This window comes from Gallinula chloropus (assembly GCF_964237585.1).
Source record: "Gallinula chloropus genome assembly, chromosome: 29".
Lineage (NCBI taxonomy): Eukaryota > Metazoa > Chordata > Aves > Gruiformes > Rallidae > Gallinula > Gallinula chloropus.
In genome coordinates, this window is record NC_140114.1 from 4,897,039 (window position 1) to 4,910,882 (window position 13,844).

General features: G+C 51.8%; 1 protein-coding gene across 1 annotated transcript; it reads left to right on the forward strand.

The window, feature by feature from the left end:
* Positions 1–8,759: 8,759 nt before the first annotated feature.
* On the forward strand, positions 8,760–13,773 carry LOC311202185 (coiled-coil domain-containing protein 183-like; the record flags this gene model as incomplete). Its single annotated transcript, XM_084276723.1, has 12 exons — positions 8,760–8,871; positions 8,975–9,102; positions 9,217–9,294; positions 10,058–10,228; positions 10,357–10,461; positions 10,581–10,703; positions 11,078–11,206; positions 11,331–11,576; positions 11,837–11,997; positions 12,353–12,542; positions 12,936–13,032; positions 13,643–13,773. The coding sequence occupies 12 exons, from the start codon at positions 8,760–8,762 to the stop codon at positions 13,771–13,773; spliced, it is 1,671 nt and encodes a 556-aa protein (XP_084132849.1).
* Between the last annotated feature and the right edge of the window lie 71 nt (positions 13,774–13,844).

Consider the following 13,844-nt stretch of genomic DNA (forward strand, 5'->3'; position numbering starts at 1 on the left):
GTTCTTAACGCCTGATGGCTCTGAAATTTTGCACGTTGAAGTCTGGTATGGAAACTGAAGAGTTTGGCAATCCACACAGGGCTGTTTTCTGGACAGAGCTTTTTCCACTTTGGTGCTTTGGTTGTGGTAACCGTAGGAGAGCAGCACATCTTTGGGGGTGTGGAATGACATTAATGGGTGTGAGTTTCAGTGCGTTTTGGGTTGGCATGGCAGGGTTTTGCTAGTGGGGCTGCTGCAGAGGTGGTTTCTGGGAAAAGATGCCAGCAGCTTCCCCACAGCGGCAGTGACTGCTGGGGACACGGCAAGGGGAGGTGGGGGCCGGGGACCCTGTGAGGCAGCCAGCCCCTTGGCTGGGCAAGAGAAACTTTGGAATGGTCCCAGGTCACTTGCTGCGGCGTGGTGCGCTGTGGAAGGGACACTGGCGTGATGCCTCAGTCATTGCTGACACTGGGCTGAGCCTGGTAGGGGTGTATTTTGAGTGCCTGGTTTAGGAGAGCAAATCCTCAACCTTGTGAACTTCTCTTCATGGCCCGTGGACCGGACAGAAGCCACTTTCCTGTCTGTCTGGGAGGACTTGAGGGAAACGAGGACGTCCCAGCACGCACACGGGGTCCAGGAAAGCAAAAAGGAGCCGTGTCAAGGCTGTGCTGCTGTTGCAGATCCCAGCTCTGACCTACGTGTGCATCCCAGTGCCACAGGCAGGTTTCTTCCTTGGAGCTGCACAGCGTTGTTCAAGGGAAAGTGAGTTGGGCTGAGCTGCCTTAGGAATAGATCTGTCCCTCTCTTTGACATGGGTGCGAATGTTACCAGAAGAGTCGCTTAAAAAACTCTCTTGTGACTTAAATCTAGAGACTGAACTGTAGAAAGCAGGCATTCCTGACTGTGCCATGCGATGGCTTTGATGTCCTGACACTCTAGATTTTAGCTGGACGTGTTTCCTTGTTCATCCTTTCTTTCTGCTGTCTCCTGGGCTTTTGTTTCTCCTGTGGTCACTTCCTTCTCTCTGTTTTCATTGTTTGCTTTTTTAATTTTTGCCCTTTCATCGCTTCATTCTTCTCTCTTCTCTTTTTTTTGGGTTGTTTATTTTCCCCATTTTGTTGCTTCATTCTGTTGTCATCTTATTTGGTGTTTTTTTCCTATTTCATCGTTCCTCTCTGCTGGGGGTTTCTTTTGGGTATTTTCTTATTCCATTTTTGTTGCTTCTTTCTGCTCTCTCCTGGCTTTTTTGGGGGGATGGGAGGGAATGTTCCCCTTTCAATTGTTTCTCTCCACTGTCAGTTTCTTTGGGAGTTTTTCCCCTTTTGTTTCTTCCTTCTGCTCTCTTCCAGATTTTTTTGGATTTTCCCCTTTTAGTCACTTCCTAAGTAACTTCCTCATTATTTCCCCTTTTCTTGTCTTCTGCTGTCTTCTCTTTTTTTGGGTTGTTCTTTCCCCTTTGGTGGCTTCCTTCTTTTCTGGTTCCTTTGGTTGTGTTTTCCCATTTCATCACTTCCTTCTGAAGTCTTTAATTCATTGTGTGGTGTCTTTTCCCTCTCCTATCTCTTTGTTCTGCTCTCTTCTTGTTTTGAGGCTTTTTTACCCTCTCTCATTGCTTCTTTCTGCTCTTTACTCCATTTGGGTTCTTTTTCTTCCCCTTTTGTCATTGCCTTCTGTACTCTTCTCGTGGTTTAGGTTGTTTCTTTTCCCCTTTTGCTGCTTCCTCCTGCTCTGCTCTGGTTTTTGGGGAGGTCTTCCTCCTCCTGTTGCTGCTGTTCCTCCTCCTGTGGCTCCTAAAAAGGGCAGTCTCAGATTCGTAGTATTCTAAAAGAAAGCAGTTGAAAGGGGCAGCAGAGTTTTGGGTCAGATTTTACTTGACTGAGGGTGTTCCAGAAGCTGAAAGTGCTAAAGCTGAATTGGTGACACAAAGGAGAAGTGCAGTGACCTGTGTAGATGCAGATTGATTAATTTGGATAATACCCCAGATAAGGAAAGGAGAGGGATGACAGATTTCCACAGGATTTAGAGGAAGGACTGTCATTAGTGCCACTCAGAATTTTTTCCAAAGAACACATCTCTCTGTCATGAAGCTTTTGGATATTTTTACTCTTTGGAAGGAATAATAGGTCTATTTTGTAAAGGCAGCAGCAGAGATTTTTATGGCACATCCTGTGTGGCACTCCATGGAACTCACAGTAAAAGCAGGGCCATAGGATCGTAGTTCATCACGTGGATTATAAATCCAGGGAAGCTGACTGATAGATCTTCACAAGTATTGTCTGTCAGTGAAGAGTCATCACTGAAGGGAGGGTTTCCTACCGACATTATTTCAGGTGGCAGTGCTGGATTCAGCCCCAGTCACCACCTGCTTTATTGAGTGGGTATAAAATTGCAGCTCTCAGAGTATGTGAATGGTGAAACATAAAAGGGAGCATCAGAGTTAAAAACTGTCAAACGAACAGCTGCAAATTCACATGTTCCCTGAAGCACTATTTGAAGAGTGAGGACACTGAAACATCAGAGCAAATTACTTTGGAAAAGAAGGATTCTTGTACCTTTTGGTGTCTTTAGAGCTAGATTGGCTTTTTTTGTATATGGGCTATTTTGCTCACATGAAAGCAGCTGTTCTGAGTAAAAGAATATTCCTGTTTCTAAGAAGAGGATAAAGTAGGCAATATAACAGTTGTGTTTGGCTTCAGACTGTTGATTGTTCCAGAAAGGGTGATACTGAACACAGCTGTGTTCTTAGGCATGATTGCTGTTAAGTACCAACCATACCAGCAACCAGGGCAATGAGAATCCTGTCCTGGAACTTCCTGTCTGGTTTGAAAATACCTGTGTGTGTATCTGCATGCTTGACTTTGTAGCTGTGAATAATCCTGCTGAGCTTAGGGCAACAGTTCATACCCATAAAATCATTTGCATGTAGAGCTCCAGCAGTGAGGCCAGAGCTGCAGACTGGGGCAGATGGAGCACAGAGAGAGATTTAATATCAAGGACAAAATGAGCTCCTGCTGATGGGATTCAGTAGCTTTAGTCCATTAATAAATAGTGGATTGTGCAGGACATTTTTCCCCCTGCTACTGACTGGACTCTGAACCTTTGAAAGTTCATGTAGATACCATATTACTTAGTGATCTGAAAGATGTGTACAGGGAGCTTTCACTGATTTTCCTCCCCTGATACCGGGATGTATTTGCTCAGCGTGTGCAGGGTCAGTAGACTTTGCCTTCCTGTTCCAGGAGGTTTGGTTTCATTACAAGAAAATTACCTTTTGAAGATGAGAATCTGGAGGATTAAAACCTGAAACATTATATGAGATGTATTTTTCTTAGGTGACACTGTGCAGTGGTCAGAAGGTCTCAGTCTTGCAGATCTGCACTATAGATTCTGTAGTCAAACACCTGATCAGCCTTTCTGGGGTGTGGATGCTCGTTGGGAGAAAGAGTGACAGATCCAGGCACGTTGGAAGCAATAAGCCCCCACATTGTCTTAAAATTTAACATCTCCAATAATAATCTCAGTTTGCCAGGGTGGAAAGGCCCACGTCATTTGGGGTGAGAGGAGGTTTGGGTAGTAGTTTTCTCCCACGTGTTTTGGCAAGAATCTTTTCCCAGTTACTTGGACTAAATCAGATTTGTGTGTGTGGCCAAAATCCCATTGTGTCCAGTTACATGAAGTTGTTGTCTCAAGCCTTAATATTCCATAGCTCTGGAAACCGAGGTCAAGTTGACTGGTATGGAATCCAGGAAGGAAAAGCCATTTGAACGCAGTGGCACTGCTGCTTTCCCTGCTCTAGCTTTTTTCTTCTGCTTTTCTGATGATCTTTCTTCCCTGCCCAGTACAGAGGCAATACCAAGGATGGTGACTTATGGTGTAGGTAGATAACAGTTGGAAGAGTTCAGTCACAGAAAGCTTCAGAGCATTGTACAGATAAAGTGGGGTTTTAAAGGGGTCCATTTGTCCCAAAGTTTTCTGGTTTGTACCACTCCTGTAGCAAATAAAACCACCTAACAGAGTGTGGATCATCTATCTCCCAGCGAAGGCTGGAGACAGGTATTTGTGGTGCTGACACATGTTAATGACTCTGCCTGGTGATGACCTGTCTGAGCAGTGGGGTCGATACAGTTACTTGATCCTTTCAGTGCAGGTGCTGCTGTGGTTCCCTTTGCTCAGTTCCCACTGAAACTGGGATAGGGTTTTTTATGACAAATACAGTGGTGGCTCTTTGCCCTTCCCACTCTGTATGGACTGACAGGAGAGGCTTTCTGTTGCAAAGAGTGATAGTGTTTTTCACGTGTGTCTGGGCAGGGAGGGATTTGCCCGTGCACAGCAGCTATGGGGAAGTTGCAATGTCAGCCCAGAGGTTTCAGGGCAAGGTGAAGCTTTGCCAGCAGTAAATTGCTTTGCCCTAATTCCAGAGGTGTGCCACGAGAAGAGATTTGCAGCACTCTACCAGTGTGGCAGGAAAGTTCTTCCAGGGTGTTAGAGGTGATTTTTCTCTGTTCTGTTCCAAGAACAAGTTAATGCATTTGTGCCTGTTACAGTTGAACTGACTCTGGACTCTGACAATGGAAAACCAGAAATTGGGACTAGGAACTTCTCCTCTACTTTAGAAATTCAACTGTTGTGCTTCTCCTGCCATGTTTATTTGTAGGTGTCCCCTCTCCCTTAGGTAACATGGTGTTACCTGTGTCCTGCCCCTGTGTGCGTTGGTAGAGATGGGCAGTAGGATTCGTTAGGACTCTGGAAAAGCATTGATAGGGTATTAGATGTCAGGAGAAGGCTTGAGTGACAGATCTCAGCTCAGGAACCAGGGCACTGCAGGAAGAGGGCAGCAGGGTGACAGATCTGGTGTAGGCATTGATAGGAACTCCAGAGAAATCCAATTATTCAGGTAGAAGAGCACGAGCATCCTGGTGCTGCCATGAACCCCACTCCTGGATTCCTGCCTGACACATGGCTGGCTCTCATCCCAGTCTAACGGGAGGGCTTGAGTGACAGGGTGGGGACCAGCCTGAGCCCCTGAGGGACTGGAATGGTGCTATTGTGCGTGTTCTATTGTCAGACTGACCAGTTGAAGACATGGAGTTTGCCTGCTCGGCACCAGGGAGTCAGCTCTGACGGGGCATGTTCCTGGTGATTTATTCTAGAGGCTTTCTTAAAGATTTAAATTCTACTTTTTTGCCTCCATAAAAGCTTACATTTCAAGGGTTAAGTAGGACCTGAGTGCAACTGGTGAAGTAATGCTTAGCAAGGAAACTTTTTACCCAGACTGGGAACTCACAGATGGGTTTTGTATATAGGAAAGGTTCTGTTGATTTTCAGAATTAGTAATCCTTTTTTTTTCATATTATAAAGAGGTGTTTTTTGGTAAATGACACCACTTTAGATTTAAATGTACAAAATTATGGACAAGTTGGTGTGTAAAAGTTATTCAAGGGAAAGCAGAATGGCAAAGTTGCTCCAGAGATGCTGTTACCTGAAGGTTGACAAATTATGTGGCATTGAAGAGCTTTAAAATGCATTTAAATTTTGTGTTTCTGGACACTGGAGTTGGTGTAAGTTTCATCCCCACCAGTCAATCCTGAGACCCACATCCCCTAGTAGGACTTGGCTTAGGAGTGCCCTTCCTTTCCTAGCAGTAGGAATATATTTCCCAGTCAGTCTTTGATCTCTGTTCTGCATTGGTGCCTGCTGGGCTTGCAGTGAGGATCAGTCATAAACTGCAGTTGGGATTCTGGGAGGCAAATCTGTTCCTGGTTTCCCAGACTGGGACTTGAGACAGTGCTTGTGTGTTTTGGTAGGAGAGTGTTTCCTGTGATCCAAAGCCCAGTCTTTCCCATTGATTAACTAAGTGGTGTTCCTGGACTTTGAGGTTAATTTCCCTGTGAAAACCAGGAGTGTCTCAGTGCAGAAGGATCAGGCAATAATTTAGGATGGGCTTTCTAGGTAAGGATGAAGAGGAAAGGAAACCAGCAGCTACTGACATAACCAATCTGTGGGCAATAGTCCTATAAACAGGTACTTTTAGATGTGAGGCACTTGGTATGAGACTTAATCAACATCCCTTTACCTGCAAAAGAACAATAACAAACTCAAGGCTGGGCTGCCTGGACACTGACAAGCAAATCTGTGTAAATAAAGGAGCTCCATTTGGTCATGGAAGCAAAAGGTGGTTAATCCCATTGAAGGTTTTCTGTCCTTCCTTCCCACACATGCGGATTCAGTGAGAGACTTTTAAGGCTGTCTTTTAAGTCTGGCTTAAAGGCTGTGTGAATGCCTCAGAACATCTCAGGTGGCATTAGAGCCCTGTCTGGAGGCAAGCAGACAGCCTGAAACGTCCCACCCATCTGCCATCATAGCTGTGCCTGCAGTGGTTCTTCTGCAGGCTGAGGCTGCTCTGTGCACCTTCTGCCAGGGAGCTTTTCTTGTAACTAAGACTGGTGTGGAGGGAGAACTGGTATTTTGGAGACACAGTATCTATTTCTTGAAGCTATACTTTCTCAGGTCACACTGAGGTTTACAAGCTGAGGAAATGTTGGATTCCATGCAGGAGGCGCACTGACGCTGGATGGGTCATCACTGTAACCAGGATATTCCCTAAAGCAGATTTATTTGTTCAGACCTGGAGAGGAAGATGTGACAGAGTTGAGGGAACTGGAGAAGAAAAAATCTATAGAAAAAGTGTGAAGAAATAAAATCTATTAGTGAATGTCTTGTGTATTGATGGTTTTATAGTGAAGGAGGGTTTGACCTGGTTTGGCTCTCTTTTGTGTGGTTTGGAGTATTAGATATGAAAAAACCTATTTATCCAGGCTGATGGGTTTTGGGCATTTCTGTTCCTTCGTGGTGAGCACAGAGCCTCCAGAGCAGGCAGAGCTTGGCTAGGTAAGAAGGAAAGTCCATTTGGTGCAAAAGTCTACAACTGGGAGAAAGAAGTACTAGATTCTCAGGGAATAAATATCTAAATTCAGGGAATCATAGTGTGTTTCCTCTGGTTTGTAACCACTTTGTGATGCCAGTAATAACCAGTCTGAGCTGTCCTCATAGCTCAGTCCTCCATAATCACATGTCACCTCTGTGCTTAGGCAGTTGATGACCAGGACACTGAAAAGAAGCTGCTGTGTATTTACTGCACCAGTCAGATGATTTTTCTGGCTTGTTCATAGTGGTTTTGTCCTCAGCAATGGTACAGTGTATTTTATATCCATTGCTTTTAGGTCAGAACCATAGGTTTGTTATGAGTGATACCAACCCCTGGGCACACACATGCCTTTGTTACTGAATGCCAACACAGATGTTTATATCCGACCCCTGAAATGCAACAACTAAAACACGGAATCTGCAGCTTGCTGCTCATCTAATGGGTAGGAATATACTGGGAGTTGTGTGGGCATGTTCTTGAGGGTCTTCCTTCCAATCTTAATCTTCAGGGGGGATTTTCTGTAGAAGTGAAAAAGCAAAAACTTTGAACATCCAATGCACATTTATTCTCTGTGTTATAAAACAGGACTCCTATGAATGGCATGTGTTAAGTGGGTAGTGCAAATGTACAGATTTGCTGCAATTTGATCATTCTGTGGCTTTCTGTATTTTCTGTCATATCCAACAAAGATAGAAATTGCAGCAAAGTGTTGGCTGGCTTTGTAATAAACCTTGTCTAAGCAATTTGTTAATCAAACCAGTAGGCAGTTAAACTATGTTAACCTTTGTAACTGAGCTGTTATTAATGGCAATTGATGTGAGGGTACAGGATCACGATATACAGGTAGTGTAGTTATGCAGTGTAGTTATGGGAAGCAGCTCTGGGAACTAACGGCTTGGGAAGGACAAGAGAGGCTGTTTCTTTTCCTTTCTTTTTCATAACAAAGGGCTTTACTTGTGAAAGTCTCACACTATCTCTGGGAACAAGGATTCGAGGGCAGGATGGCATCCACCACCGATACATTGTTTATCCCCTTGCTGCAGAAAAACTGACTAACAAGGACATAAATTAGCTCAGACTGATAAGAACACTGCAAGCTTGCAAGACCCTCACATTCTAGGTGAAAGTTGAGAAGTACATCGTGAGGAGGACTCATGGCCTTCTTCCAAGGACCACCAGAGACCCTCACTCACAGTTCTTGGAAGGATCTGCACAAGCGCAAAGGACTGATAAGCTCATGAACATGTGAAGCCAGAGTAGGTGGGTTTAGGTAATAATTATGTAGAGGCATTAATAGAATATTCATTGTTTTACTGCATAAATGTTGGGTCGGGCTGCTGCTTGGGTGCACGCCGTTGGTGGAGCGGAGAGTCCCTGGCCGCCCAGGGCTGGTTTGGCTGCTTCTTACTTGCTCAAATAAATCGTATTTGGAAACTCTAAACTAGAGGGAGCAATTTGTCACCGCCATTTATAACACCGGACATCATATTGTAATATCATATTAACCAATATTATGAAGTTTCTCATATTCTGGAACTTGTCCTGGCCCCGTTTCTGTTGGGGTGTGGGGGGTTGCCCGGCTGGGCAGGGGGCAAGTGCTGTAACCATGGTGATTGATGGGAAACAGAACCCGTATCCCAGCTGCCCACCCGGCCCTCTGCTGCCGTGGGGAGCTCAGTACTCGTGGCTCATCTCACCCGCCCGAGCGAAGAGGAAGGGTCTGTGGGAGTCGGTAGGCGAGCAGGGGGGTTACAGCAGTTGGAAGGCACCGTGGTGAAGGCTCCACGGGCACCAGGAGCTCAGCTCCATCTGTGGTCTCGTCCTGGCTGCGTGTCCACCCAGCAGCGGTGCCACAATGACTGCCGTAGGGCTGCAGGGCCGGGGCAGGAGCGCCCGTGTGGTGCAGGGTCAGAAGACCAGACTCAGCCAGCGCATCCAGGAGCTGCAGGACATCGCTGCCTTGCGAGGTGCTGCCCCTTGGGCTTGGCAGGGCGGTTGGGGGGTGTCCCGCTGTCTTGAGCCGCACTGCCTGTACCCGCGTGGGACTCAGGGTGCCTTATTGTCCTCCAGAGCAAGGGCAGAAGATTTTCACTCATCTGTGTGAGGAAAAGCTGACTGAGACCAGGCAGCGTCTGCTCCCCCTGCGCAAGACGGTGCGGGATGACATCCACACCCTGGACACCATCCGAGCGTCCCCGGTAGGTGCTGGACCCCCTGGTGCTGTCCCTGCAGAGCCAGCTCCTGTCCGGGAGCAGGACGTGCCCGTGCCCAGGCTGGCAGTGATGCTCTTGCTTTCCCTCTGCCGCCCACAGCGCAGCAAGGTCACCTTCTCGGAGGCATGTAGAGCAGAGAGGCCCATGGGAGTCCTTATGGCCAGGAAGGTGGTCGAGGTAACAGGAGGGGTGGGCAGGCAGGGACTGCTGGCAGGGACTGGGACCCCAGGGGTGCTCAGAAGAACAGGGTGCATGGCACATGGACGTGGTGCTTGCGCGAGGGCAGCACAGCAGGGCTGGTGCAGCAAGACCTGGGGTGTTCGCTTGTGGTCCCATGGGTCCCCTTGCAGCTCATCCCCATCTGTGCAGGTCCTCCTCTGGCACCCTGAGCTTCCTTGGCCCCAGCAGAGCTGCTGGCCGTCCCAGCTGGCAGGTCCCCAGGGCTGCCTGGCTTCCTGTGGGGTCCAGCCACATCCCTGGAAGAGAGAGAGGTGCTGGTGCTTCCCTCTACTGCCTGTCCCAAGGTTCTGGCCTGGCTATAAAGCCCCTGGGGATAGAGGCGCTTGGCCCCACCGAGCTGCCTTTGCCCAGGGACCTCTGGCAGGGAGGGAACGGTGCCACCGCTCTCCGCCAGCAGCCGCCTCTGGGCCACTGATGGATTGATGGAGGCTCAGCCCAGGGTCTGCCTTATGCACAGGCCCTGAGCCCGTCCCGTTGCTGTCACCAGCAGGTGCCCAGCTCTGCCTTACCCCAACCAGCCCCCGCAGAGCAAAGCTCTCCCACACCCCACACTGCCAAGGGAGTGACAATGTGCTGAGCAACGTCCCAGCTTCCCTGCTCTACCCTGGGAGGGGGGGAGTTTTGGAGGCAGCCCCACTTCTCCCCAGGGTGCCCGTTGAGCCGTGTCTGCAGCCTGGCAAACCTTCGTGTCCCCTTCCAGCTGGCCCTGGAGAAGGTGCAGGCTGAAATCCATGGCCGCACCAACACGTACAACGCGCTGCAGTACGAGGTGCGGCGGCGGCGCCAGGTCCTGGGGGAGCTGCAGAGGCGGCTGCAGCAGCTGGAGAGTGTTGCCGCGGCGGACGACAGGCAGCACCAGCAGCAGATGCGGGTACCCAGGACCCCTTTTCGGGGTGACAGCACCCACAGGGAGCTTTATTCCCAGCCCGGTGCCCCCGGGGGCAGTGCTGGGCTTGGTTTGCAGGGTAACCCCCAGCTCGCATCCCATCTCTGCCCCAGGTGATTCACCAGCTGGAGAACAACATTGAGAAGATGCTGGTGAAGGTCCGTGCCGCACAGAAGGTGACCACCCAGTACCTGGCTGTGCGGGATGTCCTGAAGAAGGTGAGCTCCTCCTCACCGTGCTATCCTCCCACCCTGCCTGCTCCTCCATCCCCTGTCACAGCATGCAGGGCACCCCTGGGGCTCGGTGGGGTGACGAGCTGTGGCTCCCTGTGTCCCAGGAGCTGGCCCAGGTGCCTCAGCACCTGGACCTCCTGAGCGGGATGGCCGAGAGTTACCAGAGGGAGCTGGAAGACATGGAGCCTGTGGCCTCGCATGCCCTCAGAGCCGCCGAGGTAGCCAAGGTGAGATGGTACAGGGCACCCTGGGGCCCTCTCCCACCCTCCAGAGCCCGCAGATGGCACCACACTGGTGAGTACTCCTGCTCTAAAGAGCAAGAGACTGGGCTGGGCTTGCCCATAGCACCCAGATACCCCCATAGCTCCTCCTGCATCCTGCCCTTGGGCCAGCCTGCCCTAGGGCTGGGCACAGCCCAATTGAAGAAGCCCTGGCCATGGTGAAAGCAGCCCGATCCATCCTCGCCCAGTTTCCTTCTCAGCCCATTTACAGAGGGGTGCAGGGGGCCATTTTTGACCCTGGCCGTTCCAGAAGCTCAGCTGGCTCCCTAAGGTCCCTCCCAGCTACGGCAGCAGCTTCTCCCTTCCCCGATACGCTGCAGGCACACATGGCGGAGAGGAGAAGCTGGTTCCTTGCGCAGAGAGAGCTCAGGCACCGCTCCCTGGCCGCCCAGAAGGTGCCCAGGGACAGGCACTGGCTGAAGGAAGCCAGCACAAAGCATCCCAAAGAGGTGAGCTGGGGCACGGGCTGCGGGACGGGCTGTGGGCAGACAGCAGGCATCGGTGCTGAGCCCCCATGGGAGGTGGGACAGGGGGCTGCAGGGAGCTCAGGGGTGACGATGACCATCCTTGCAGCGAGCCGCCTACCAGCTCAGCACGGACTCCCTGCCCCAGAACTCGCAGGACCTGCTGGTGGGTGAGTGCCTGGCGGGGCGCGGGGGGGTGGGATGCGGGCACGGCCACAGGCAGGAAGGACCCCTCACGCTTCCCCCCAACCCAGACACCGAGACGGAGGCCGCCGAGGCCCAGCTGGAGCGCGAGGCCGGGCTGACCGAGAAGCTGGAGAAGGCCAAGGCTGCGGTGCAGTGCTGCCTCCTCTGGGTAACGTCAGGACCTGTCCCTGGTAAAACGGGGGGCTGCTGGAGCCATGGGCAGGGGAGCCCTTGCTGCTTGCTTTGTGGGGTCACCTGCTCTCCTCTGCCCCTGGTGCCCCCAAAGCCCGGCTCCTGAGGGCAGGGATGGACCTGCTTTTCTCCGTCCTGTGAGCTGTCAGCGGCCCAGGGTGCAGAAATGTCCCTGAGGCCACGTCCCTATGGTGTTGGAGCACCGGGGCCTGAGTCTCTGTGCTCTCCCCTGGACAGGACATCCCCAGCAGGCTCCTGGAACAGCAGGAGTCCTCGCTGGACCTGGGGAACTGCATCAAGGAGTACAAGGAGAAGGTGCAGGCGCTGAGGAAGAGGCTGAAGGAGCTGGAACTGAAGCACGCCCAGCTGAAGTTTCGCCAGCCCCCCGACACAGCCAGGTGCGGCTGGCGTCAGGGCAGACATGCGACTGGGCCACCTCCTTTGGCGGGGACACGTGTGTTCTGGATGTCCAAACAGGGCACCCCTTCCCCTGTCCCACTGCAGCCACCCACCCCTCCTGTCCTGGAGGTTCCTGAGCAGGGTGCTCCCCCAGCTCTGGTCCTGGCAGAGTCCCCAAAGCTCCTGCTGCGGCACCGGGAGGCCTCTCCCTCCTTGCCTGTCATTGGCAGTGGCACCAGGGGTGCAGATGGGCTGCAGGCAGCACCTATGCTTTGCAGTTCTGGGAGGGGTGGCAGGGGGGCAACTTGAGTAGCCTTCACGCCAGATTTGGGGTGTCTCTGCACCCCTGTGCAGTTGTATGGACGTGAATGGGGTTGGCTGCAGGATGTTGGAGGAGGAGCTGTTGATGAGCCTGCAGCGTGAAGAAGAGAAGCTGGAGCAGATGAAAGCCCATCTGCTGAGGAACCAGAAGGTCCTGCTCCAGTTTGAAGATGGCCTTGACAACCTCTTCATCCGCCTGCACGACATCACTGTGCCCGGACAGGTACCTGTGCAGCACTGGGTGAGCACAGGCCCCTCCAGTACTTGGTGTGGCAGCGGCACGGTGTGAGGACACCTGGGGCAGCCACCATCTCTCCAAGGGGCTTTTTTTCCCTGCTAAGGTGGTTCTTCTCTCCTGCTCCAGGAGGATTATGTCAAGGCCCTGGGGCTGGAAGAGAAGCTCCAGCACTGCCAGCAGAAGCTGCAGTACCTGGTGCAGCGGGTGTGTGACTTTTCCCCCGACAGCCACAGCCCCAGTGAGAGCAACAAGGTGCGTGGGGGTTTCATCCCTGGGCACTGCAGGGTGTCTCCCCCAGGGACATCCAGGTGGGGCACCCCGGGGTTGTTCCACCCACCAACCGTTCGTTCCTCAGTTGACCCAGGGTGTCTTTCACAGGCTTTGGTCAAGGTCAGGAATCTTCTGGAGAAGGCCACCGCCAGCGATCCCCAGAACCTGAAAATCTCCTTGGATGCCACAGGCAGCAGTGTCCAAGGTAGGAGAGCACAGCCAGGACACGTCCCACAGCGACTGTTCCAGCCCCTGCCCGCTGCGATTACTGGGTGTCCATCCACCTTGGGGCTGACCTTGGCTGTCTCCAAGGCTTTGAGTTTGGGTGATGATTTTAGGTGGGGATGTGGGAGATGAAAGGCAGCCAGTGGGGTGGTGTGTGTTGGAGCACAGCAGGAACAAAGAGGGTTGTGTGGGGCAAGGAGGGAGACCCTCATCTTAGAAATCCTTGTGGTGAAGAAGAACCAACGCTCAGGTCTGGCTTTGCCCTCCTCCTGTTGGATGCTCTTGGAGGAACCACTGAGGTTTTGGCAGCTTGCCCCCTCTTTTTAACGAAGCCGAAGCTGTACCCACCACCTCATGGGCTCCAGACCATTATGGGAAACCCCAATAGTGTCTGAGACAGGGCAGGTCAGCCTGGGATGCTAAGGAGAAAGAGCCTCACTAGTCAGTATTGCCTGTGGCAGAGGGCTCGGCCCGAGGGTCACCGTGATGCCACCAGCCCTCCAAAACATGCCAGCTCTCCCTGGGGACATGGGCTGAGCGGAGGTGGCCCCACTGCCTCTCCTCAGCCCGCTTCTCTCCTCTCTGTCCAGACCTCTTCGATTTTGAGGAGAAAGACCCCGGCGTTGTCCTCAGCCGTGAAGACATCAAGAGGCAGGGGCTGCGCCTGGTCGAGAGCAACAAGAAGAGCCGGCGGAAGAAGCTGCCCACTTGGACGCTTTGATCCTGCAGACGCCCCCGCTTATTCTATGGCTCCTGCAGAGCCCCCCTTTGTTCTCTGGCTCCTGCAGACCC